Here is a 26,519-nt window from a genome sequence, read left to right as displayed (position 1 = left end):
TTGAGGCCAGCCTGGTCTACAGAGTGAGTTCCAGGACAGCCAGGGCTATGTAGAGAAACCTGTCTCAAAACAACAACAACAAACAATTTAAAGTTCAAAAATATATTTAAGAAATGGCTGGGAGAAATTTAAAAATATATTATGTGCTACTTATTAAAATGTTTTAACATTTTTCTTTTAAAATATTGGTAACAAAAATTATTACCACTGAAAAAATACAGGGGAAGGGCTGGAAAGGTGTCTCAATGGTTAACAGCATGGACTGCCCTTCTAGAGAACCTGGGCTCAATTCCCACATGACAGCTCATAGCTGTCTATAATTCTTGTTCCGGGGACCCAACACCCTCACCCAGACAAACATGCAAAGCACCAATGTACATGAGATTAAAAAATAAATAAATAAAATTTAAAAAAGAAAAAGGAAAAATACAGGGGAAATAGCTAATGTAGGAAGTCATCATAACATTAGTTTATCTAATGAATAAGAACATAAAATGGAAGGGTAAGACTCTACACTTAAAGAAAGGGGAGTCATAGCACTGAAGGGCTGCCCACCTCCCTTCCTCTCAGTGAAGCTACCTACAGCACTTTCAAGCACCTGAATACAAAAGTCACTCTGACAGAAAACCAGTGATTAAAATTTGGAACCAGTTTACATAAAGGACAAACCCTAACAGCAATGGAGCCCAGTCCTCACCTGGGCCAGCTTGTCACTGCATTCATGTCTGGCTGTTCCTGGGAAGCGAGACTGTGCTGGAGGGCAGTGGAAACTCTCTGCACGACCTTTTACAGAGCACTCGGGTATCCGTCCTTCTGTTATCAGCAAGGCCAGAGAGACCAAGAACTCCTCTGCGTCATATTCAAAATACTCATCCAGGGCATCTGGCGTTTAAAAAAAGGAAAATTCTGCATTGTATTAAAAAAATTCCATCACTCAAATTAATCACATTTTTTAAAACAGTGTTGCTCTTTATTTATCTATCATTGTGGAACTGAACCCAGGGTTATACACACATTAGGCCGTGCTTTCCAATGCTAACAAGTACTCTACAACCGAGCTATATCCCTTGCTCATTAATTTTTTAATTAGTTAATTGGTCGTAGACAGGGTTTCATACAGCCCAGGCTGGCCTTGAGTTGATAAGTAATAGAGGTTGGTCTTGAACTCCTAACCTCCCTGCCTCTGGTGCACACATACACTTCCCTACATGCTGCACACGTGACACACAAGACTGTTTTTTAAAAAAATTGCAAACAAACAAAAAAACAAAAAACAAAAAACAAAAAACCAAACCAAACCTTTAAATTTAAATCTATAATACATGATTTTGAGAAACAGCATTAACAAACCTACTATGGATTGACTTGGTTTCTGTTTCATTTTCTTTAAAGATCTGAGTTTTGAAATTAAGTACATATATGTGTATCTGTGTATGGGAATGTGCAGGTAAATGCTGGTGCCTTTGGAAGCCACAAAAGGAAGCTGGCTCCACCAGAGGAGCTGGAGTTATAGGCAGTTGAGAGTGGCCCACCATGTGTGCTGGGAACAGCACTCTAGTTCTCTAGAAGGGCAGCAAGTTCTCTAAACTATTGAGCCACCTTCCTAACCCCATATACAACTTCCTTATCTCAGCTTTCCCCTTATGTAATTTCTGTATCTTTGCATGTGTGTGAGTGGTCATATGTGTGTGAGGGAGCATGTGGAGAACAGAGGTTGTTGTCTGGTATCTTCCTCAACTGTTCTCTATTTTCTCAGAGGTAGGCTCTCTGCTGAACCTGGAGCTCACCATTGAGGGAATGCAGCTAGCCAGCTGGCCTGGGGTTGGGGTGGAGGCGTGGGGGGATCTGCTGTCTCCACTTCCAGATCTGGAGTTGCAGGGTGTCAGTCAGGTTTTTACGTGGGTATTGGTGATCTGAATTCTGGTTTTCACACTCGGGGCCAAGTGCTTCACCCTCTGAGTCATCTCCTTAGCCCCTCTTTTCACTTAATTAAACTGAGAAGATAATGTCTTTCAGACTGTAGTCACAAGGGTCACTTGTAAATTTTTTTTTTTTTTTAGAATATTGCCAAGCACTTTAGGGACACAACATAATTATTCATTAAAATTAAAATAAACACCATTGGGCACTACTTCCCTCCTTTATGGATGAGAAAACTAATTTTTAAAAAGGGTTTCTCTGTGTAACAGGCCTAGCTGTCCTGGAACTTGCTTTGTAGACTGGGCTGGCCTCGAACTCAGAGATCCTCCTGTGTCTGCCCCCCTAGAGAAAACTAAATTTTAAAGTCATTTTCTCAAGCTTTCACACGTTAACACCAGGGAGAGAGCTATCTTGAAGGCTGCTCTCCAACAGTAGTTCTCATCAACTCTAATTTAGTATTATTTCAGACAATACTCAAAGGCAATCATTCCAACTTAAGACATGGCTTCTAGGAAGCTCTCTGGACAACTTTCAAAGAGTCCTAGTCAGTTTTCTTGTTTCTTTGGTTAAGAAATAAGGTCTTGTTTAAGAACCCTGATGCTCACAATTAGCTCTTCTGGTTATATTTTTTATTTAATTTCATTTATTTTGTGCTCTGTCTCTCTCTGTCTGTCTCTGTCTCTCTCTCTCGTGTGTGTGTGTGTGTGTTGCATGTGTCCAAGTGCAAGTTTGTGTGTCCCACACCTCATGTGTGGAGATAGGCTGAAATGAAATGTTACTCTCCCTGGTGCTGGGGATCGGACCCAGGGCCTCAATCTTGCTACAGAGTTGTTCAAATACCAAGTCTCATCCCCAGGCAGTGAAACCTAAACTCTTACCTCAGAAACTTCTGAGATAAAAAGAAAAAGACTGTCCTTTGAATTTAGGCATGTCTTGCTATGTTAGAAACCTAGGTTTGTTTTTAGTTAACAGTCAGCTATTAAACAGCAAACCCAGTACAGTCAATAGGCACTTACTTTAGAATACACTATAACTGCTTGTTTGTACAGTCAGAATGACTTTCTTAGTGGCTTTTCTACACAAAGAACTAGAATGAGAATTAAACTATTGTTTTCATGGGCTAAGAGGTTGGAGAGTATGCTCAGCAGTTAAGAAAACTGGCTTTTCTTCTAGAGGACCCAGGTTCAATTCCCAGCACCCATAAGGTGACTCACAACCATCTATAATTAAGTTATAGGAATCTGTGCCTCTGAGGGCACTGAATGTATGTGCACAGACATGTAGGCAAAACATCCACAGATAAAATAAAAATAGAAATGGAGCCAGAGTATACTCAACAAAACTAACAGGCAACGAGAAGTAGAAATACAATTCATGTAAAAAAACTTTTCTTTACTCTGTACTCTAGGCTGGCCTGGAACTTACTATGTAACCCAGTTTGGCCTCTCACTCCAAGCAATCCTCCTGTCTCAGCCACAGAATTGGCCTTTAATTAACTTCTGTTTTGGAACAGTAATGAAAAGACTCATTGGAGAATTCAGTTGTACACAAAGGCAGTAAGATCCAGAGTCCAATCTTGGGTGAGTTCAGATATGTTATTTTTTTGTTTCTAATGGAAGAATGATAAATGTTGTGAGACAAAGACCCTTGTCTGCCCTTGGAGGAAATCAGGCCTTTCCCACAGGCCTTGTCTTTTCTTCAAGAGAAACCTTTTGATTTCTATGTTCACCCCTTCGGGGAAGTCTTTTTGTTAGTCACTGGGCTGTTTCCAGCCAAGTCAGGGGAAGAGGGATGTGGATTATCCTCACACTACAAACCAACTCACAGGACAGGCAGCTCTGACAGGGAACAATGAGTATCACATTTCTGTGTTTTGGGACAATGTCAGACAAGTCTTTAATGAGCAGTGCTCCACACTGCATTATATCCATTCAGCATTCTGCAGTAGTCTAAGGAACACCAACAGTACCAGTCAGATTTCTGTTTGCTAAAGGACTTGCCCACTGTGAGAACAGCCGATCTCTTCTGCTGACACTGAAGACCATTGGGCACTGCTCTCTGTACTGGTTGTGGATTTACCGCACAGCTTTAACGCTGCTAAAAGGACATAGCAACTCACACTGAAGTGCTTTCTGGATGCCAGACACCATGATACACATTATACCTCATCTTATCTCACAACAATATCAATACAATAAAATGTAAAGAGATGTGTGCCAGGGATACAGATGGTTCAGTGGATCAGAGTGAGAGCTGGCCTTGAAGAGAGTGAACTTCTGTTCTAAGCAACCATGTTGGCTAGCTCACACTAGCCTCTGGGGTTCCACACCTCAGGCCTCGACAGGTACCTATGCTCACACGCACAAACCCACATGCAACCCCACAAATGTACATGTAGTTAAAGATTTTTAGGTTCATTTTTATCTTTAACTACATGTACAAATGAACCTAAAAATGTGTGCTAAGTCCTAGTCACATTGTTCACCTCCAAAATGAGGCCATTATATGTGTCTTTTAATGTACAATTACCATTGTTACTTCATCAAATCTGTAATGTCATTAATTTTAGAATATACAACTTGTCTTAGTGAGGGTTTTTATTGCTGTGAAAAGACACCATGAACACAGCAGCTCTTATAAAGACAACATTTCATTGTGGTGGCTCCCTTACAGATAGTTTCAAAGGTTCAGTCCATTATCATCATGGCAGGAAGCATGTTGGCATGCAGGCAGACATAGCTGAGTGTCCTACATCTTGCAGGCATCAGGAAGTTGAATGATACACTAGGTGTTATTCTGAGCATACAAAACCTAAAAGCCTGCCCCCACTGTGACACACTTCCTCCAGCACGGCTATACCTAATCCAATAAAGCCACACTTCCTAATAGTGCCACTCCCTGTGAGATTATGGGGGGGCAATTACATTCAAACTACCACACAACTATTTTATGTTTCACCAGTTAAGAGAAACAAAAAACAAACAAACAAACAAACAAAAAAAGACCTGCCAATTAAACTACTATGTCTCATCATGTATTCACTTGGGAAGCCTTTTAAAACAAACCAAGTGTAGGAATGCAAAGTGATAGATTTTATCCAATTCTGATTTACATGCAATATAGCATCACTGACCAAAACCAAAGCAAGCAAACTCTACTAGTTGAATATTTTTCAGCTCCTTTTGAAAAGATACCCAATTTTTGAGAGACACCATTGACCCAACAAATCTTTTATCTGAAGATAAAGCAATAGCTGTAGATATAGGAGCTCAGAAGAACTGCATTCATACTTTACAAATGATGTATGTGTAGATGATAGATATATTCATAGACAGGCATACAGACAGACAGACCGACAGGAAGGCAAAGCTCAATATGTAACCCAGACTTGCCTCAAACTCACCAGAGAACCCAGGATGGACCTAGCCTCTCAATCTTCCTGCCTCGGTCTCTTGCCTGCCAGGATTACAGGTAAGAACCCACACCCAGCTCCTAGCTTTACATATTTCTAAGGAAACTGTGTTCATGAACCAAAATACAAAAGGATGCTTAATAAAGACATGTTGAAACGTAATCTACATTTTAGAACTGGGCACATACAGCATTGGTAAAGTGGCTGCCTAGTATACAGGAAGACCAGGGTTCAATATCCAGAGCCACCAAGAATGACAGCAAATTATGACTTCATGGTTAAGATCATGTTAATAAGTAGTCTGAGTCTTGACTGTACTTGGAGCTATGTAAGCTAAGAAAATAGGTTTTGTCTGTTTCTGTTTAAAGTTTATTTTCCTGAGGGAAGTGGAGACAATATTGTATAGTTTATAGCATTGCTTGCTTTAAAGGTAAAATGTGTTGCTGAGACTTAATTTCAGAGGAAACTTTTGGAAGTTTGAAATCTTGTGTTTTGAGTTTTAGCTACACATGGAAAAAATTGGAAATCTTTGGAAAAAAATAGTGATTGGGCATGTAGCCCAGTGACAGAGTTTGTGATTCATATACAAGGCACTGTATCCAATTCTGAGAACCAAAACAAAAACATAAAATAATACTAGGGCTCCACTTAAGGCATTATATCTTTTTTTTTCAAGCATTATATCTTTAAAAAAGTATTCATGGGAAATTTCAAAGTGCAGCCACTGTTGAATGGTTAGTGATTCAGAACTCCTATTATTATTTTTTAAACTTTTATTTATGTGTATGCCATGTGGGTACAGTGCCCACAGAGGTCAGAAGAGAGCATCATATCTTTTGGAACTGAAGGTATAGGTCTTTATGAACTTCCCCACATGGGTGCTGGGAACCAAACTTGGGTCATCTAAAAGAAAATCAAGTTCTCTTAACCACTAGGCTATCTATCTCTCCGGCCCCAAGACTCCCTGCTCTTTGTGTTTGTTTCTCTATGCAGCCTTAGTCATCCTGGAACTCTCTCTGTAGACCAGGCTGTCTTTGAACTCAGAGATTTGCCTGCCTCTGCCAGACTCCCTGCTCTTAACAGAACCTTGAAACCAGGTAATGAGAGCTACAACTAAGCCAAGGGAGACACAGAGAGGGCAAAAGGAGTTATGTCATAATGAGAATACCATCTTCAATGTGTACAACAGAGCCTTGGTCAGCAAAGTCACAAACTGCATAGATCAACTAATAACACATAAGTGAGTAATGGGTATTGTTGTGGGATATTTGTACTTCTGTGATAGGTGTAATAAAAAGCTTAAAGGTCAATAGCTAGGCAGGAGGTATAGGTGGGATTTTGATGGGAGATGTCATTCTGTAAATATATTTCTCACACCGGTTAATGAATAAAGCACTGTTGGCCAATAGGAAAGCAAGATAGGCAGGACTAGGAGACAAGGAGGAAAAAGGAAGTAGGAGGGAGGAGTCAGCATGTAGAGACTGGAGAGAGCAGAATGTCAGCCCCACTCTCTGGTAAGATGAGACCACCTGGAAATACTTAGATTAATAGAAATGGGTTAATATTTAAGACAGAGCCAGCCAACAAGAAACTAGTAACTGGCCAACAGAATTATACCTAATACAGGGTCTCTGTGTGCTATTTGGGGCTGGTGTGGCTGGGAGACCAGGCTGGCGGAAAACCTTACTTCTAACAGGACTCACAGGCAGAGAGAAACTGGGAGGAGAAATCTAAGTGTATGATTTTACCAGCCTGGAGCAAGTTGGATGTGCTGTATTTAAGAGGTCACTGAGCTATGTGGCAGAATGTAGATGAAAAGAAGATGGATTAGCTGTGCAGTGGTGGCACACACCATTAATCCCAGCACTTGGGAAGCAGAGGCAGGTGGATCTCTGTGAGTTCAAGGACAACTCAGTCTACAGAGTGAGTTCCAGGACAATACAGAGAAACTTGGTCTCAAAAAAAAAAAAAAAAAAAAAAAAAAAAAGAAAGAAAGAAAGAAAAAAAAAACAAACAAAAAAACAAAACCATATAATTGAAAAAATACAGGTTAGTAATTAATTATATATAATAATCTGATAGTCATGTTAGGCATGTTTTTAAGGTTAAACAGATTACTTTAGATAGATAAGTTTTTAAAAACACTTCAGAGACCTACAGAATATGCAATTTAGGGTATTTTAATAACAAAGCATTTCATGACAGTGAAACACATATCTGGTCCTGGCAGCACCAATTTACTTCAAAAAAGGGTTGATGGGCCTTGAAGAACCTCCATATGAAGTTTGTTTTCATTGTGGCAAAGTCGTCCATTGGGCAAGACACTGCACTTGCCTTGATTACTGACAATATGTTGTCCAAATTGGATAAGCAAGACACCAAAAGAAGGTAACTACAAAAATTTGCCAAGACCAGGTAGGACAGTACTTCAAAAATTCCTGCTTCACAGAAAAGTGTATTAGTTATTCTAGATGGGTCAGAGATGGGTGTCCCAATGTTGCAGAGAAACCTTAGGTGATTGTCCAAACAGCCAGCTGTTTCTGTCATTTCTATAGTTTTGGTATGTGCTTGCTCTGAACCTCCTGTTTACTCAGGTAATATTCTATCCCTCTTGGTCTCTGATGAGGTTGAAGACTAGATAGTTATAATTATGGTATTTCTTAGTTATGATAGAAAATAAATTAAGTACAAAACTTTGAACTTAACAAAAAAAAAAAAAAAAAGGATAGATAATGGAGTATTTTCTCTAAATTTGCCAAATACAAATGGATTGAACACTGTAAATGTAATTCTCACTTGAAATTCCTTTTATTATATATAGTTTTACTGTATTAGAGTTAAAACCTTTCCTTTTTATTTAGATAAAAAGGGAGAAATGTGGGATATTTGTATACTGTGTAAAGATGTATTTTTGTGAATGGTGTAATAAAAAGTTGAACAGCCAATAGCTAAGCAGAGGTATAGGAGGACTTCGGGGTGGAGGAAAATCTCTGGAATGAAGAAAGGCAGAGTCATCAGAAGAAGGATAATAGGCAGTACAGAGATGAGGTAGTGAGCCTAATGTAAGAGAATAGATTGAATAATATGAACTAATTAAGTTATAAGAATTAGTTAAGGGCTGGAGCAATGACTCAGCAGTTAAGAGCACTGGATGCTCTTCTAGAGGACCTGAGTTCAATCCCCAGCAACCACATGGTGGCTCAACTATCTGTAATGAGATCTGGTGACCTCTTCTGGCCAGCCTGCAGGTATTCATGCAGACAGGATATTGCATATGTAATAAATATATAAATCTTTTTTAAAAAAATTAGTTAAGCATAAGCCTAAGCTAAGGCTAAGCTTTCATAATTAATACTAAGTCTCTGTCCCATTAATTGAGAGCTGTTGGTCCTGAAGAGAAAATACTGCTACAGGTTATTTCTCAAACTGGAGCATTTGACATCCTGGGGAACTGACAGGGTCTTTCTCTTCAAATCAGTATGATTTATTTTTCAACAAAAAAGAAAAAAGAAAAAAAAAAAAAACTAACACAAACGTTTACTGACAAACCTGTCCTAAGTCCTCTCATTATCATAAAAGAGTGCTGTCTTGTCCTTCAATGCTGGTCATGCTCACTGTTATCAGCATTTACAGATGGCCTGCTCAAACTACATGATTTCAACAGCTCACAGGACAGGATACTTAAAACACAAGTGACAAATTTGTGTCATTTGCAATATGTCATGGTGGCACATGCCTTTAATCCCAGCACTTAGGTGTAGAGGCAGGCAGATTTCTGGCAGTTCGAGGTCAGCGTGGTCTTCGAACTGAGTTCTAGGACAGCCAGGGCTGTAACACAGGGAAACCCTGCCTCAAAAAAAACAGGAAAAGAAAGAAAGAAAAGAAAAAAGAAAAAGTTGACATTGCCCTAAGCAAATATCAAGACACACAGCAACACAAATACTCCCAGCTCTGAAAAACTTGGTCTCTAAAACTGGACCAACCATTGTGCACATACTTTGATCAGTAACCTTACAACTGTAACATGTCACTGGTTCTGTAATTTGATTTGCTTTAAAATCGCTAAAGGGCCACCTCTTCTAGCCCTTCACCATCTGCAAACCCACAAGCCTAGTTAGTTCCAGACCCATGACCCTCAAGAACCATCTTGGTGTGCAGGTCACCATGCTTTGTTAAGTGTAGCTATCAAAGAAGCCTCTCTTTCTACCACATGAAACCACTACATAAAGCAAAACTGGACACAAAGCAGAAATCAAAAGGTCATGGGGAGCTCAGCCCCAGTGGATATGCCCCCATCACAGCTTCTGCATCTATGGCTCGGGGAACTTCAAAGAAGAGGGACAGAAAGCGTAAGAGCCAGAGTGCCAGGAAGTCTGCTGTGAGGGTCTCTCCTAGAAATGGCTGCATAGAGAAGAGACAACGGCAGTAGCTGTAGACATGTTCATGCGGAAGGGGGAAATTCCATAGGGTCCCACCCTTAAGATATTTTAAAGCTACAGGCAACTAACAACTGCTGGGAGAGAGAGAATTAGCCTCTCCTAAGAATGGGTGGGTGCCTTGATGGGTTGTCAGATGCCTTGAAACCATTATTCACACACAAAAAGGGACTCAGCAGGTTGTATTTCTGCATACTTGTGTATACACATACGCACATGTAACAAAAATGATCAAAGAGGCTATAAAATTGAGAAGGGGGGGGATAAGAGGGATTCCAGGGAGGGTGGCTAGGAAGGGCTAGAGGGAGAAGGGGGGTTATATAATTCTATTTCAATTAAACATATTAAAATGCTAAAATCTTTATAATTGTATGAGGACTATGCATGTGAAAATTTTTTACCAAGTCATTTTTCCACATTGTAATTAAAAATAATTATTGCGAGCCATTTCAAAATTATATCTTTATCTTTAGGCAGTTGTGGGAGGCCTAGAAGACACAGAATAGTCTCAAATCTCACTTTTTTAAGGGATGAGAATGTCTTCAACTTTTTATAATACATTTAAGAGCTTCCCTCCCTCCTACCTGGAAGTCAGTAAAAGTTATACTTGTCTTTTCCAAATAAACAACAGATTTCTTAATATGGTCTGGATGCTTGTGACCCTCTGAAGTTCTTTATTGAAATCCATATGATGGTAGTCAGAGTTGGGCCTCGGGGGCCACCCACGGGAGACTGTTTGTCCCTTTACTTGAGGCTTGTCTCTGGAGCAGAGGTGAGCCTTTCACAGTCACTAAGTCTTCTGGTGCCTAGATCTTTGGACTTGCCAGCCTCCAAAACTGTTAAGCAATAAATTTCTCTTTATTATAAAAAATTACTTAGTTTAGTGCATTTTGTTATAGCAGCTGAAATAAGACAGTACCTAAATCTAAGCCAACCTCTTTTTATTTATTAATTTTCCCTAATAAAACTTGAAAGCAGAGGAAGTCTAGACAGGTTATGTAACCTCCCTCAAAACACACAGGAAATGTCTCCAATCAGCACATCTTGGTCCCATTTCAGGGTTTGGCTTTCCAGTCAACAAAGCCCTACAGAGGTGCATGCAGACCTCACTACTAGTTTTCTGTCTTTAACAACAGAATCAGAGTTCGTTCAGCTGCAGTCTACGCGTCTCAAGGACTTTGTACTGGGTTGATCCTAAATGTGTTTGTTACAAATGACAGCAATTTTACACCTTTGGAAGCATTTCACTAGCATTATAGCCTCTTATGCTACTAGGTGTGACTGACATGAACTTGAGGGAGCTCCTGAGACAGGTCCAGTGGAGGCGGTTTAAAAGCCAAGTATAAACCATTTTTACTTCATTTTTCAAAAGCATGCAGCATGCGTGCCTTTATTCCACTTCATTATTTATTAAAACAAAATAACATCCTAAACTCAGGGGTGATGAGACAGAGTATGGAGAGGCCACTTACTTTATATAAGATTCTAATTATGGTTGCTCAATTTGGCAAATAAAAATAAACTTGCCCAGTTGCATTTGAAATTCAGTACAGGATATACCTGTACTAGAAAATTATTCATCTGAAACTTAGATTTAAATGAGGCACCATATTTTAAAAAAACAAAAATAATAATAAAAAAACCCTGCTGATCAAGCCTACATCACATACTTCTAACATCTGAACTTAGACATTTACATTTTGCATCTAGGATTCCTGTGCCTTATATATCCACATAGCATCTAAACTCTAACAAAAGTACCTAGATGATGTATTTATTTCCTACAATGTGCAGCTGAGTGAGCAAGACTGGCAGTGTGGCTCGGAAAAACAGCACATGCCCAGCATGTACAAGGTTCTGGGTCCTTTTCCCAGCACCCAAATAACAAACCTACTTCAAAACCAAGTCAATACAAAACAAGTGCATTCCTATACAGAAAACCAGGCCACAGTTAGGGTAATCATCACTACAGATGCACAGTGCTCTGCAGGGAAAGATGAAGTTGATGGCATATATACAGTATGGTCCTTTGTTTTGTTTTGTTTTTAGGAGTTTTAAGGCATACAAAATCATGTGAATTTATGAGGCTAAAAAGTGGCTAGAAAGATTGGATATACAGACACCAAACTGCTGACACTATTTAGCCCTGAGAAACAGAAAAGGGAAGAAAAAAGGTAGTCAGTTCCATTTGCTAACATGCTGTCTTGTTTTAATTTTGTTTCAAACATTATGTAGTGTTTTGGTAATGTCTCAAATCAAATCTTAACAAGCTGGGGCATGGTAAGACTCAAACAAACACGTGGGCAACTATCTGGCACTAAGGCTTCTGAAGCCACAGACAAATAAGATTTACCAAAGCAACAACAAAACTCTACAATGCAGTCTTTTACATTTTGTCAGTCCACTTACTTAAAAAGAAATAGAACTTAGATTTTTTTGTTTATTTGTTTGTTTTATGATTTTTGAGTAACGCCTAAAGGTATGTAAAGCATGGCGGCTCATACCTATAATCCCAGCACTTGGGAGAGAGGCAGCAAAACTAGGAATTCAAGGCCAGCTTCAGATACATAGTGAGTTTAGGGCTAGCCTGGGCTATATAAGATTGTCACAAAAACGAAGGGAAAAGTATTAAGGATAATGTAAAAGAGGGGAGGGGCTGAAGGAGGGATAGGAGGGGAAATGTTGTATGTTGTACATAAAATGAAAGATTTTTAAAAAGATGTAAAGAAGGATAATGTAAAATAAGCTTGCAAAATTTCAGGATTAAGGATCTACACTAAAGATATTGCTAGTTTACTTCCTAAGCAAAAGTACAGGACTACAAAAAGTAGATTGAAAGTGCAGTGTTTTGTTTTAAATTTCACTTTCATCATAATTTCATAAATGAAAAGGTATTTTACAATAGATGCTGGGAGGCAGAATCAAGATGGGCTGCCCTGTCTTTGCTGTGGGCATCAGGCCAACCCTTAGGATTGCATAGAAAGGTTTGAGGCTGGAAGCAACCAAGAACGGAGCGCAGCATTACTGTGGGGTCCTTCTGCTTTCCCACCCCCACCCCACCCCTACACTCCCCCCCACCCCCACCCAAAGTCAGGAGAGCTGTGCTCCACAAGATAGAAAGCTGCCAATTCCAAAACAATGGAGTCACTGGTTAGAAGTGTGGAAGGTGAGTGTCCTGGGGCTGGAGAGAAGATTCTGTGGTTAAGAGCATTGGCTGCTCTTTCAGAGGACCCAGGTTCAATCCATAGCACCCACGTGGTGGCTCACAACTGTGTGAAGCTCCAGGGACACAATGCCCTCTTCTGACTTATGCAGGCACCAGGGCCATGTGTGATACACAGACAAGCATGCAGGCAAACTGCCCCTACACATAAAGTAAGATTTAAAAAGAACAAGTTTCTAAAAGAAAACAAGACATTGCAACAGCATTTGGAAAGAGGAACCACAGCTTCCTCCAGGGAGTCAGCTACTGGAGGCAGGCCATGCCATCTCCTAACCATTACTTACCCAAGAGAGTCATTCATTCCTGTGTATACACCACTAGAGAGATCAATCGTTTAGGATGAAACATTGTGGCTTAATTGTCAGTTTCTTTTTTTTAAAGGTATGGTCTTATTATCAGGCTGGTAAGAACAGAAGCCATACTTTCTCTCTTCAGATTTTCTCCTCAAATGCCAAATTGCCCTATCTTCCCTTTGGAGTGGCGAAGACTGAGGTGGGACCCTTGGCTAAATACAATGACCAAGCCCTGGGACTTTAATACCAGAGCAACACTTTTAATTCGTGTTTTATGGATCACAGCAGTCATTATCATCAACTTCAGGCAGTCAAGCACAGACTATTTCCTAGAACCAGATTAAACTGGTTTGAGGCCAGCCAATCAAATGTGCACAGCTTTTTATAATAAAGCAGTTACGTACTGCTCATTTGTCTAACATGTATGTATGTTGAAGATAAGTATGCCAATCTGCTTAAAGTCCACTTCCATACTTGGATCTTTCTCCCTAAATTAAAATAAAAGGTTTTCTGTTTTGTTGTGTTATGATAGAGGGTGTCCTACCACATGAGCTGGTCTTAAACTTGCTGTGTAGCTGATGATAGTCTTGCCCACCCCCTCCCCCCCATCCTTCTGCCACCATCTTCAAAGACCTGAGATTACATTTCGACAGTTAATCAACATATCTGTAGGTCAGTATTGGTAGTTGTACTGTATCTCGAAATTCACAGATCTCTCAAAAACAACTAAACAACAACAACGAACAAAGCCAAATGAAACCAGCATTTCCCATGCCGTTTAAGTTACTGCACAGTAAGGGAACTGCTGCTCCATGCCACCTGTCAAGCTCTGCAGTCCTTAGTGAAGGTCAAACTCTCTACCCTCGGTCCACTCTGACAATGAAGGTGTGTGAAACTCAACAGGCTTCTTCCAGTTTCAGTCCTTTGTAACCAGCAGCAGCAGCGCCAACCCATCTGTTGTTTCTAATGCCACTTTGGCTGCAGGCACAGGCTGACCCTAAGTCTATCCTACCACAACAAACTAAAAATAATCACAGGGGTACTAGCTGGAATGGAAGCTCTGTTCCAACCACAGCTGCTATGCATTTTATGACCTGAAACCTAAGAATGATCTTTACACTTCCTTTCTGTCTTTGTCCTCAGTTTGCCACCTGATTGCTTATATCTGACCCATGACCATTTCCAGGACAGCTGGAACACAGGAAGCCTGAAGCACAGTGATGAGGTGGGAATAAAAAAATCCAAACCCCAACCTATTCTTTTTCTTTAGTTACTGTTTTGTTTTGAGACGGAAGCTGTGTATCCCTGGCTGGCCTGGAGCTCTCTACACACATCAGGTTGGCTTCAGACTGACTGGGATCTGCTTGTCTCTGCCTCTGGAGTGCTGGGGTGAAATGTGTGTATCACCAAGCCCCAGGGCCTGTACCACCTCTTCCTTCACTCAGCCTGTCTCAGCCACCTCAGTCACTGACCTGCTGACTTCCAGCACTGAGGGTATCATGAGCTGCACCATGGAGACCCGGCAGTGTGAAGGCGATTAATTTGTCCTCTTGCGCAATCCATTCTTTAGCATCCACGTCCGTCCTGCCTTTGAGTTGCTTCATGAACTTATTCGTGCTTCCCTATAACTATAACTAGTGATCAAAACTACTTCAATCAACCAGAAGCCACGGGGGTGTAGATCTCACCATTTGTGAGAGCCTCTTAAGACACCCACTGGGAACTCTAAGGTCAAGCTCTCACAACATGTAGAGGGGATCAAGCTGGGTTCAAAAGCTTCTCTTGTTCCCTTTATATTTCCTAACATAATTTCTCTTTGGGAGGGATAGTTCATCATATTCTGCACATCAAAAATATATTATGGGCTGGGTGTGGCAGCTCTCACCTGTAGTCCCAGTGCTTTGGGATTACAAAGACAAGAGGATGAGAGCTTAAAACAAGAATTTAAGGCTAGTTTGGGTTATATATAAGATCTGCTGAAAGTGGGTAGGTGGGTATAAAACAGCCAGAATGTCTCCATTTCAGCTCATAATTGCTATTTTTTTTTTTAGGTCTCCCCATCTCATTTGAGGCCTATATCCTCTACTGTAGCTTTGACTGTCTTTGGAAGACCTCACTGCACTGTGTACTTTTCCTTCCTAAACTCAGCATGAATAAAACACACCTTTGGTTGAAACTGCAAGGGAAAAAGGCCAATAATCTATGTTTGCATGTGTGCATGTGCATATTGTACACATCTGAGTGCACATGATATACGTATATATGAATGGATGAATGTGCCTGAGTGCATGTATGTATATATTTGTGTGAATGTCTGTGTACATGTGTATGTTTGTGCATGTGTGTGCGTGTGTGTGTGTGTGTGTGTGTGTGTGTGTGTGTGTGCACGCGCTGTGCATGTGGAGATCAGAGGATGGCCTTATGGAGTCAGTTTTCCCCTTCCATATTTACATGAGTCCTGGACATTAAACTTGGGTTTTCAGGGTTTATTGCAACTCAATTGCTGGCTGAGATTCTCAGTATGTATTCCTGCTGTCTTGGCATAGTGTTTGGCAGGAACAGGCTCTTAAATAATTAGTTCTTGCTTTGTGTCCTTACTTTCAGCTTCTTTCTCATGTAAGTGATAAAATGTTTTCTATTTGCCTTTCCAAATAATGATTCTTATTATCCTCAGTCTTCGTATTTTAATAGTCAACTACTTTCTAGTCTATCAATATAGTTTCCTTAAATGGGAAAAGGAAACCTTCTATTTTAAAATAAGCAAACTGCTTTGGTCAATCACTCATGAAGTCTCTAACACAAAGGTGAAAGGCATTCACATCCATTAAAAAATGAGAGAGTTCTTCCTAGTTCCTGGGAATTCCTAGGCCTGGACAATCTTTTACAGGACTGCAGATAAACACCATACAATCTAATGAATGCTTACACAAGGAGCCAGGGGTTACCAAGGCTCAAGGCTAACCCTCTGAACTCATTCAATCTGAAGGATTGGACTGGGAAGGAGGAACTTAATGTTTAGGTGTGAAAAATTATCAGTAAAATTCAGCTCGTAAGAAAGCAAAAACAGAGCAGGCCACCATTACCACCTCCAAGAGGGCAGAAAAAGGCACTATCCCTACCTTCAAGGGGGGGGGGGCAGAGCAAGCCGCCACCACCACCTCCAAGTAGAGGCCCATCTTGTAAGGATGGCAAGGACTGGTCTCATTTGTGATATGATGATAGTTAGCAAGGACACATATTGAAGCACTGGGAAACACAAGGACCTGGATCCATCAGAGGAAGTTGTCACTCAGGGACAGGATACCCTAAAGGATCCAGTTTTGCCTCCTTACAGTTTGGGGTGCAGAATTATGCTTTCGCCCATGTATCACAGATGCTTGGGGGCTGCACAGCACCGATTCACTGCCTTGTTCCTGTACCAAGCCCACTTCACACTTCTGTGTTCGTGCAAAGCATCAGACTTAAGACAGGGCTCTTTCAGACTAAATGCCTCAAGCAGAAGGTGTCCTCTTCACTGTCCTTTGTGGAAACACCCTCCACCCCCCTGGCTTGGTACTGTTATTCCACTGCCCACGCAGAAAGAACTTGGAGGCTGTTGCGGAGAGAACACTGTCACCGAAGAAAGCCAGAGCCCCCTTTCAGAACCACAGGCTCTAGATTTAGCTGAGGGTTCAGAGAAGTCTGCTAAAAACACACCATCTACTATTCTAGTGCTGTTTTGTTTTGTCCCAGCCTTACTAATCTCTGATAACTGGCACATAACTTTCCAAAATTATCCTTAAGCCTAACCTAATTTAGTCTTGCATTTTTACCTCGTGGGAATATGGTTACAACATAGTCTGGTCCCAAAAAACACACTCGGTCCTTTCAACATTCATCCCTCTGCCATGTGTGTGACCCTTCACTCCTTAGTGCTCTCAGCAGCATTCACATTTTCCACTGAGTGTGTGTTTATATGTGTGAAACCTAAAACTCCTGGGGAAATAAAAAAAAGATAATGGGATGCAGACGTGCTTCTAATTGGCACACAGAGCAACTGCAGCTCAGCTGGACTGTCTTAAATAAGGACCGAGGAAGGTGACTTTCATATAGTGGACCTCCACTTGTAGAGCAGGGCCATTTCTGCAAAATCCAAACAGCAGCCTAAGGCCAAAGGAAATGTTCTTCAGGTGCCCGCAAATTCCAGCCTGCAGCTCAGAACTGTGTCCCAGACTGGTCTTTCTGTGCCTGGTTCTTTGCCACAGACCATCCATAATGGAGACGTCAGTGCAGACACTGGGTTTCGTCATGTCAAACTTCAAATGCATCTGTGCGTTTATGGGGTACACTCTGGTATATGTAACCATCTCCTATGAGCTCCCAAACCCATACAGGTGTTCAAAACCTAATGTTTTTCTCTCATGCATGTCCTGAACTCCTTACTCAGTCTGTCTTAATCCTGAATTTTGTGTCTGTTTGCATGTGTGCATGTACATTATGTATATGTATGTGCACATGTGTGTACATTGTATGAGTGTGGGAGTACCATGTCAAGCATGAATGAGGAGGTTACAGGTCAACTTCAGGTGTCAGTTCTCATCTTCCACCTTTCTCCTTTGTTGTTGGTTACTGCTGTGTATACCAGGTTAGCTCCTCCATGAATGTAGCTCTTATCACAAGGGTTACAAACGTGTATTACTAGGTCCAGCTTTATAGAGGTTCTGAGAACTAAGACTCAGGTGTTAATATTTGAGTGGCAATGGCTTTCCTGTCTGAGCCATCTTCCTCAGCACTGTTTTGGTTTTTGAAGACAGAGTCTCTTGTAGTCCAGACTGCTCTTGAATTTACTATGTAAACAAAGATGACTTTCAACTCCTGCCTCTCCTCCCCAGGTGCTGAGATTACAAGTGTGTATCACTCATGCTTTATTTTTGTTGTTTCATTGCCTTCTTTAAGACAGGGTAAGTAGCCCTAGATGGCCTGGTAATAGTAACATAGCTCAGGCTGGCTTTGAACTTGTGGCGATCCTACTGACCCAGACTCCCAAATGCTGGAATCACAGATTCTGAAAGGCTGTGTTCCTTTTTTATTAAGTGCAATATAATCCAAGGGCCTGATGCAGGCAGCACCCTAGCAGAACCACTAGACCCACTGACAGTGAAAAGGTGGAGTTCGATGGGAGGCATCAGCTTCCTTTTTAAATTTGCTTGCTTCTTAATTCTCAATAAACTATGTGGTTGGTCTTCTGCAGGTCATAAGACCTTAACTGATGTTTATATGGGGACAAATCATCTCAGCACTAGGACTGTGTGTAGTTCAGTGATGGAGAGTTTGCCTTGCATACTGGGTTTGCCCTGGGTTTGACCCCCACCACACACACACATCTTAGAACTAGAAGAAAACACAAAAATCAGGATGAGACCCAGACGAAATCTAGCTGGTAACACAATAACATGATCATAGCTCAAAACAGTGAAAATACCATGGTCATTAAAAATTTTGTGAATGAATTAAAGTGATCTTTTAAAAGAACATTTTCTCAATATTTTCACTTTGAAGTTTGAGTTTTCAAAATATAGCCTCATAATACCACCCAAGTTCTATTCTGGAAATCTTGGCACTCTGAGGCAGTCTTATTCAACTTATTTGTGAGGGTCATTTTCTGGCTCCTAGACAGCTGGCAATGGGTAGCAATGACAAGGTCGTCCTGCTAAGTTCCTGCGGAAGAACCCCAAAGAGAAGCAAGTTACTACCCAGAGACTTGACTGGGAGGTCAGAGCAGTTGGGCATTTGCAGGGTGGGTATGCACAGCCTTCCTTTTCCTTTCCTGGCTCCCTCACTCTCTAGACCCACCGTCTGCCGGTAGCTGCTGTCTGACAGCCAACCTCTCTGACTCCCTTTTCTGATTTAATCTTCATGTTACTTTCCAAAGCATGACACAGCTCAGAAAAAAATAAGAAAAGTACTGTATCTATAAACATGAAGCTTGGGACAAAGTCTTAAAAACTTAAACTTGTAATCTATCTAATCTGAGAAAACGTAACAAGTTCACATTTGCGGATTCCTGTCAGACTTCATTGAGTGTTTGACTGGGCCATTAATCTGGCCACTTCTGTGCATCTTTTTTTTTTTTTTTTCATTGAGACCTCAACACATCCTGAAATCACTACACTAAGAAGAACCAGTGTTCACAGTCCACCAAGGCACACCTTAGGTCCCAAGCCTCCACAGGAAGACAGGCCAAAGCATTATCATTATCACCGTGTGAAACACTGTCTCACTGTGTGGCCCATGCTGGTGTGAATTCACATTCATGCTTCGGCCTACAGAGGTTCCAGGTTTGTCCCACCACGGCTGGCCTGTTTCCAACTTCAATATTAATGCCATTTATTTCGCATTGGAGAACAGGGCATGTATAACCAGCTGCCTCAGTTCCCTCTTATACCACACAGCAAACTCCTAGCAAAATCTGAGGCCGGACTGGTTATTTTTTATATGCTGTCCTGACTGCTTCCTGTAATTTGTAATTTTATTGTTCCAATGTGCACCATTATTTCCTTTGATGCTCAGAATCTCCAAACAAGAAGAAGGTAATAATTCCAGCCTCCCCGCCAACAGTGCTCTGCTGCCTGTTTCGTAACACAGTCTTGGCACAAAGGATTATATAACCAGACCCAATTAATATCACTAACAGGTATAGTACTCATCACCAGTCTTTGACTTTCCACAGTGATGTCTGAAGGCTAAAGTAAGACACACACTGCCCTTACAAAAGCATTAGGTTATATAGCAGCACAGATGATGTACAAAACTGCCCAGCAACAGAGTTGTCATGTTGGAGGCTAGTCCCCATTATGAGAGAGAGGCTGAGGCAGGATGGTCACCCGAGCTCAGGAGTTCATGTGGACTGAAAATAAATTAGGCACTCTCTCAAAGAAAAGAAACAGGAAAAAAATTACACATACACACACATGAGAGAGAGAGAGAGAGAGAGAGAGAGAGAGAGAGGGGGGGGGGGAAATGAGGGGAAAGAGGGAAGAAAATAGCTGACCAAAAAAAGAAAGAAAAAGTTATGATCCACCTGCCCTACCTAGCTGACTATGTAAACAGATGTAAGCAAGGAGTTTCTGCAGGGGAGAGCTGAAGATTCTATCATGCAGCATTTAGGTGAACATTTAAAAGACAGGGAAGCAAACATCTGTGGTGACACCTAGAGCAGAAATGACTTTACAGGCCTAGACTGAAAAGCCACCACCACCAGACAGGTACCCATTCTGGTCCCAAAAGTTTAACAGAACTTAGGGACCTGGCTGGCTCTGTGGTAGCAGTGCACTTACCTAACTTGTCTCTTGGCTTAAGGCCCAGCACCACCAATAAACCTCCTCCTTCCAACAACAGAGGGCAGAAGTTAGGAATAGGAAATGAGATGTATTTTACACATCACAGTTCACAGATTTCAAAGCATACAGGCAAATTTCTACATCACTGTACCTGGTAAATAGATCTATGTTTGCCTTAATAAAGCAAAGTGCAAATTTATAGATCTGACACAGAAGGCAGGGGAATTTCTACCATCAAATAATAAACTCATTGGTTTATAACCAAATAACCACTGGTTCCTAACTGTCCATCATCCTGAGATTCCAACAGTGAACAGGATTCTTGGTACTCTAACACAGAAAGCATCTTCAGATGCTCGGCAAGGACGAAGATGCAGAGGAAGGTTCTGCCAGGAATATCCCTGCTGGATATGGCAGAGCCTATGAGATGATTAAGTGTGCTCGGCTCTGTCTGCAGCTTTGTGTTCTCCCATCTTCCACAGCATACGAAGACAGCCTACACCCAGAGCACACCTAATTCTTAGGAAGAGCAAAAACATTTGAAGTAAAACTCTGGGTTTTGCGATTGTGTAATTTAGACAATAAACTTAGCAGTTGATGAGAATGAGCTCAAAAAGAGAAAATAACCAGATTGACCCCATGTGGTCATTTTCTTCTCTTTTTAAACACAGGGTCTGGCTCTGTAGCCCAGGCTGGCATCTAATTTGTGATCCTCTTGCCTCAGCTTTTCAAGTGCTGGGATTATAGGAGGGTGCCACCTCCCCCCCCCCAGCTTTTACCCTGACAAAGGGTATAGGTATCACTAAACAGAAGTAACAAAAGGCACAAAAGCATAAACACATTTTAAGTTGCTTACAAAGAAAAGAAACATCTTTTCCTCACTTATCAAAAATGCTGACACTGGTTGCTATGACTTTCTAATTACAAGGACTTTTTGAAAAGAACAGAAAATAATCCTATTGCAGAGAATGTTTACAAAGATTAAAAAAGTCCAGACACAAGTCTCAGAATGAATTAAAAGGGAATGACTTACACAACTACATAAAAGAAACGTTATGGTTAACAAGGTAGCTCATAGACACAGTGCTTGACTAGTATGCACAAGGCCTTCGTCCTACCCTTGGCACCCCGAAATAAAAGCAAAACCACAACCAAAACCTTTATTACTTACACCTTAACACTGACTGCTCATAAAATAGGAAGTATGCTAATTGTCCTGCCTGCTTTAATTAGCTTAAAAGAATCACCATCTACATCAATTAAATAAATTCTAATTTCACAATATTGAAAAATGAAGTAGGGGCTGGGGAGGTGGGGGGTGGGGGTGGGAGTGCCCACCTTTAATCTCAGCACTCGGGAAGCAGAGGCAGCAGTATCTCTCTGAGTTCTAATCAGCCTGGTCTACAGAGTGAGTTCTAAGACAGCCAGGGCTACAGAGACACCCTGTGACAATTAAAAAAAAAAAAAAAAACCATTATATAGGTCAGCATTTTCAGATCTCAAACTATACCTTATACCTATTCAGTTACTAAATCAGTGTTGCTTAATTAATTATTTTTAATCAATAATTTTTTAGTACTTGCAATTAGTTCATCAGGGGTAGAGTTATACTTAGGAAGCTAACTTTAGCCTTAAAATACTATCATAAACATTTGTTGTGTTGGCTTCAAACTCTCTTGTTCTGTCTGCTGGGTGACATTTAACAGGTTTACTGGTGAATTACATCACTGTATTCTATGTGAACTGCACAAAACTAGTCAAGAGACAAAGTAATCAAGAGGCTACATTAATTTGGGGGAGCATCATCATAAGTGCATTATGGATGGGCAGTATGGATCCCTTTCTGTCCTAACCTAATCCCTGACAGTTTTTGTCTCACTCAGAAATAATTAATTCAATCAAACATATATAACAGACTTTCAAAACATTTCTTGGCAGCTTTTGTTTTAAAATATATTCCGTGCACATAGCCAGGACTTCTGGCTAACCTCACTCCCTCCTTGATGTTCTCATTTCTATCACATTTTCCCTCATTAAAGTGAGCACACTGTATCTGGTTTCTTTTCTTCCCACTCATTGTTCAGATTAGCATTTAATAATCCTTCAGGCGATGCCGTTCAAAGAAAACCGGCTATCTGAAGCAAAGGACAATTCCCTATGTCCCATGACTCTCAGAGTCCAATCACATCCCTGGACCTGTTTATTAAAAATCCACGTAAACCAGCCTTACAATCAACAACCACCCAAAACTGACAACAAAGCCACTCAAAACACCTCATTACACACCTTGTCTTCGGAGCCCTTTGTTCCCAGTGAAAACCATACTGGAAGCCTCTGGCTGTCAGTTGCTACACTGTCAGCCACGGAGGGATCCAGATGTCGGCAGCAGCGGTGGAAAGCACGGGAGCGGAGCACAGCACTTCCCTGTGCAGGCTTCTCACAAAGGCAGAGTAGGGCGCACATAGCAACAGTGCACTCAGCTGATTGGACGCGGGCTGTGCTCAGCCTCACTCCTGGGTCGGCTGGCTCGCTTGCTTGCGCTTGCATGGCTTCCTGTCTACTTGGCAGCACTGTCATGTTTTCTTTGCTCCTCTTAAGAACTCAGCTGTGTTTAGGCAACTTGAAAGGGAAGAACAGTGAACTGACAATGACCAGCACGGGGCCCCAACACGTGTACTTCTAATTGCTCTTTAAAAGACCAGCAGTGTGTAAGATAAAACCGATCTCTGTTAGTGTTGCACATAAAACCCAGGACAAAGCAAGGAAGTGAGGGGAAACATTTATTACCTCCCACTTCAAGTAAATCATCCAAGTGAAACCCCAAAACAACGTGTAACCCCAGCAATAGTAACCATGTGACCTCTAAGGGTACTACCAGAGAGGGGAGAACAGGTTAACCGGCCAATGAGTAAGCCAAGAGGGAAAAGCCTCAAGCTGCTTGGTGAACTCTTACAGTGTAGGAAAGAGGTAGAAATTTCCAGCATATGGTCTCTGGTTACATGTAGCAGGGCACACATTCTAAATTCATTTACTTTTTATCTTAAAATTACCCAGGTATGGGAAGGCATTGCTATTTTTCAGGTTTCAGGTATACTAGTCCACATTGTCTCCATGAACATGAACGGCAAAAACACCTCCCCAGCTTGCAAAGCTGTTTGGATTTAAACGTTTGTTAGTGGTATTGGTCATTGAACCTAGGGCCTTGAACTTGCCACACAATCACTCTGCCAGTAAGCCATACCCCCAAGCCCTCATAGGCACCTGGGGGACAGTTCAGGTGTTAAAGGACAAACAGAAAGGATCACAATTTTGTTTTTCCAGAAACATTTTTCTGGACGTGCATCTCATGAACCAGGCACACGGTTTTTTGAATGCTAAAGCAACCTTTTTATTTGAGCTCTTGAAGGCAGCTCTGAGAGATTGTAGAGCATCTGCTACAATCTGCTGTTACTCAGAGCTTTGTTTACCTCAAGTGTCCTAGGTGGGGGTAGTCCACTAAGCACCCCATGGGGGCACCACAGCTATTTTTACACAAGAGGCCACGAACAGCACAGCAGTTTCATAACAACCTTAGAATCTACAAGATTACCACCCTGACCCATGAAGCCTCTAGATCCCAGGGGCTTATAACACACACATAAATACAACCAAAGAGTTAACTCTAACCCTATTGGCTGGCTCCTCAACTAGGCAGCAGGGAGATCTCCCAGCTTTTCTGAGGAACAACACAGGGCTATGCTGAGAACACAGAATGAGCCTGTTACACAGGTGACTCAGGGAATGCTACTGTAGAAAAGGCAGGGTCCTAAAGTCAGACCAAATGGTTCAAAATATGAGTCTTCTATTTACTCACAGTAGGAGAAAGAAAAGTTCTAAGCCACTAAAAAATTCCCTGATGCAAGACTCATCCCAGGTCCCCTCTACGCACTGGACCTAGAATGTGCACAGCTACTGACAAATGGTGCTTTACAGGGTCTCCTCTGTCACATCTGCATGTTACAACTGTTCACCCACATCATGCCAGCTTAAATCCCACACAATTTCATTTCATTTCCAAACTACTGGAGATGAATAGAATACAAATGAATAGAGTATTATTTCCCCTGCTTTTTCCTATATTTCAAAAGAACAGAAGAGCCACATAGGCATGGGGGAACACAACTGCCACATTAACATTCCAGTGGCTGAGGCAGGGGGTCATAACATCCAGGTCGTCTTGGGTTTATGTGGTGGGACTCTGTCTCGGAAATAAACACAACACTAATAACTCATAGGCAGAGTGGGGAACACTTCCTTTCAGATACAGCTGTGGAGCACTGTAATTAACAGCTTAGGCTACTGAGTGCTTACTGATATTATAGTATGGATCAACAGCATAAAGAAAGAATTTCCAAGCCAGGTGTACTGCAGGCCTATAATCCCAGCACTCAGGACTCAAAGCACAAAGAATCACATTTTGAGGCCAGCCTGGGCTACATAGTAAGACTCTGTTTCAAATAAATAAAGATACAAACAAATGAGAAAAAAAGGGAGAACTCAGAAAATACATTAAATTTACTTAGTCAGAATACAATTATAAATTAATCACCTTTTCCAATAAGCATACCACCTTGAAAAACAAAAACCAACCAAGAAAAATTCGTTTAGCAAAATCCTTCCCCTGTGCTGCTGGTTTCCAGAATATTTTTGAACAGCACCTTCTGCCTTTCTGAAGGAGTCTTGCTTTCCCCTGGTTGCTAACATTAGTAAACAAAGCTATGACAGATATGCTTGACAGCACAGCAGCAACTCTGTAGATCTCCATCTGTAGGCCAAGAGTCTAGACTTGGAGATGCTACACAAGGGCTGGCTTCTTTCTGTCCATAGGTCTCTGCCCTGACACCTACACATACACTTACCATATATATATGCTACATGGTTAAGATCAGGAAGTCCCTTCTGTTATCCTGATGCAAGGAAACTTTATAGGAAAGCTCACCTTCTATAATACTTTTTAAAACAATATAAACAACATATTTATTCCCAATAGAAAATGGAAGAGCTTCAAAAGCCAATTGTTTTAGATTATCTGCTTCCTGCTAGCAGAAGTAACAGCTAAGATACTTTAAATACAAGCTTTGATACTTCCTAACAAAAAAGACCTTTCAAAGGCACCTGCTAAGTAATGTGGGTGTGTTTAGTAACTATCATATGTACATATACATTAGGGAGCTACTACATAGGAGCTGCCACCCAACTTGTTACATACCCACCACCTCTCACTCTCAGGCAGCTGTTATCCAACATCTGAGAAAACTGACTTGTTACCTGCCCAAGTAACAAGAGTCAAGTGGACACAACTAGGGTTCCATGTACTTTTTCCAGTATCTTATATAAGAGCTTAAACACAGCTGTCCTTCCAGAACCTGTGTGTGAGGGGGAAATAGACAGACAGACACTGGGGATTGAATTGAGTGAGGGTCTTGAATATGCTAGAGAAGTGCATTACACAGAAATACATCTACAGCTTTCTTTTCTTTTTCTCCCACAGGGTCTTGTTATGTAACCCTGGCTGACCTCAAACTCACTGTGTAGCCAGGGTGGCCTTGAGCTTGTAGTGACCCTCTGGCCTCAGTCTTATAAGCACTGATATTACAGTTTGCTCATCACCATACCTACTTTGCCAACTTTTACTTATTTAAATTGAGACAGGGTCTCAAACTGTTTGTCTACCCTGACTCTGAATTCACTACAGCACACAGGCAGACCTTGAACTTGGGGTCCCCCTGCCTCAGCATGAGTAGTAGCTCCCGATTACAGATAGGCCTATGCCACCAGGCTGGACCAATGCTTCTTATATACATTCATCCTTCTCCATCCAAATGCAAATACAGCCTGTATATTTGCATCCATAATGCAAATACAAGGATAAGATTT

The 26,519-nt window shown here is 41.3% G+C and overlaps 1 protein-coding gene across 5 annotated transcripts in view; it reads right to left on the bottom strand.

The window, feature by feature from the left end:
- Atosa (atos homolog A) overlaps positions 1–26,519 on the bottom strand; it is a 67,443-nt gene that overhangs the window by 22,897 nt on the left and 18,027 nt on the right. For 3 of the 5 annotated variants that reach the window (XM_051197952.1, XM_051197949.1, XM_051197951.1), the window contains one exon: positions 698–882. In XM_051197952.1, the coding sequence (XP_051053909.1) occupies positions 698–882 (185 nt within the window). Of the gene's footprint in view, positions 1–697; positions 883–22,889; positions 23,054–26,519 lie in introns of those variants that run through there. The other 2 variants (XR_007835316.1, XM_051197948.1) reach the window with 1 other exon arrangement.

Source organism: Phodopus roborovskii, unplaced genomic scaffold (genome assembly GCF_943737965.1).
Source record: "Phodopus roborovskii unplaced genomic scaffold, PHOROB, whole genome shotgun sequence".
Taxonomy (NCBI): Eukaryota; Metazoa; Chordata; class Mammalia; order Rodentia; family Cricetidae; genus Phodopus; species Phodopus roborovskii.
Note: the sequence above shows the minus strand (reverse complement) of the source record. Positions and strands in the feature narration are given on the sequence as shown.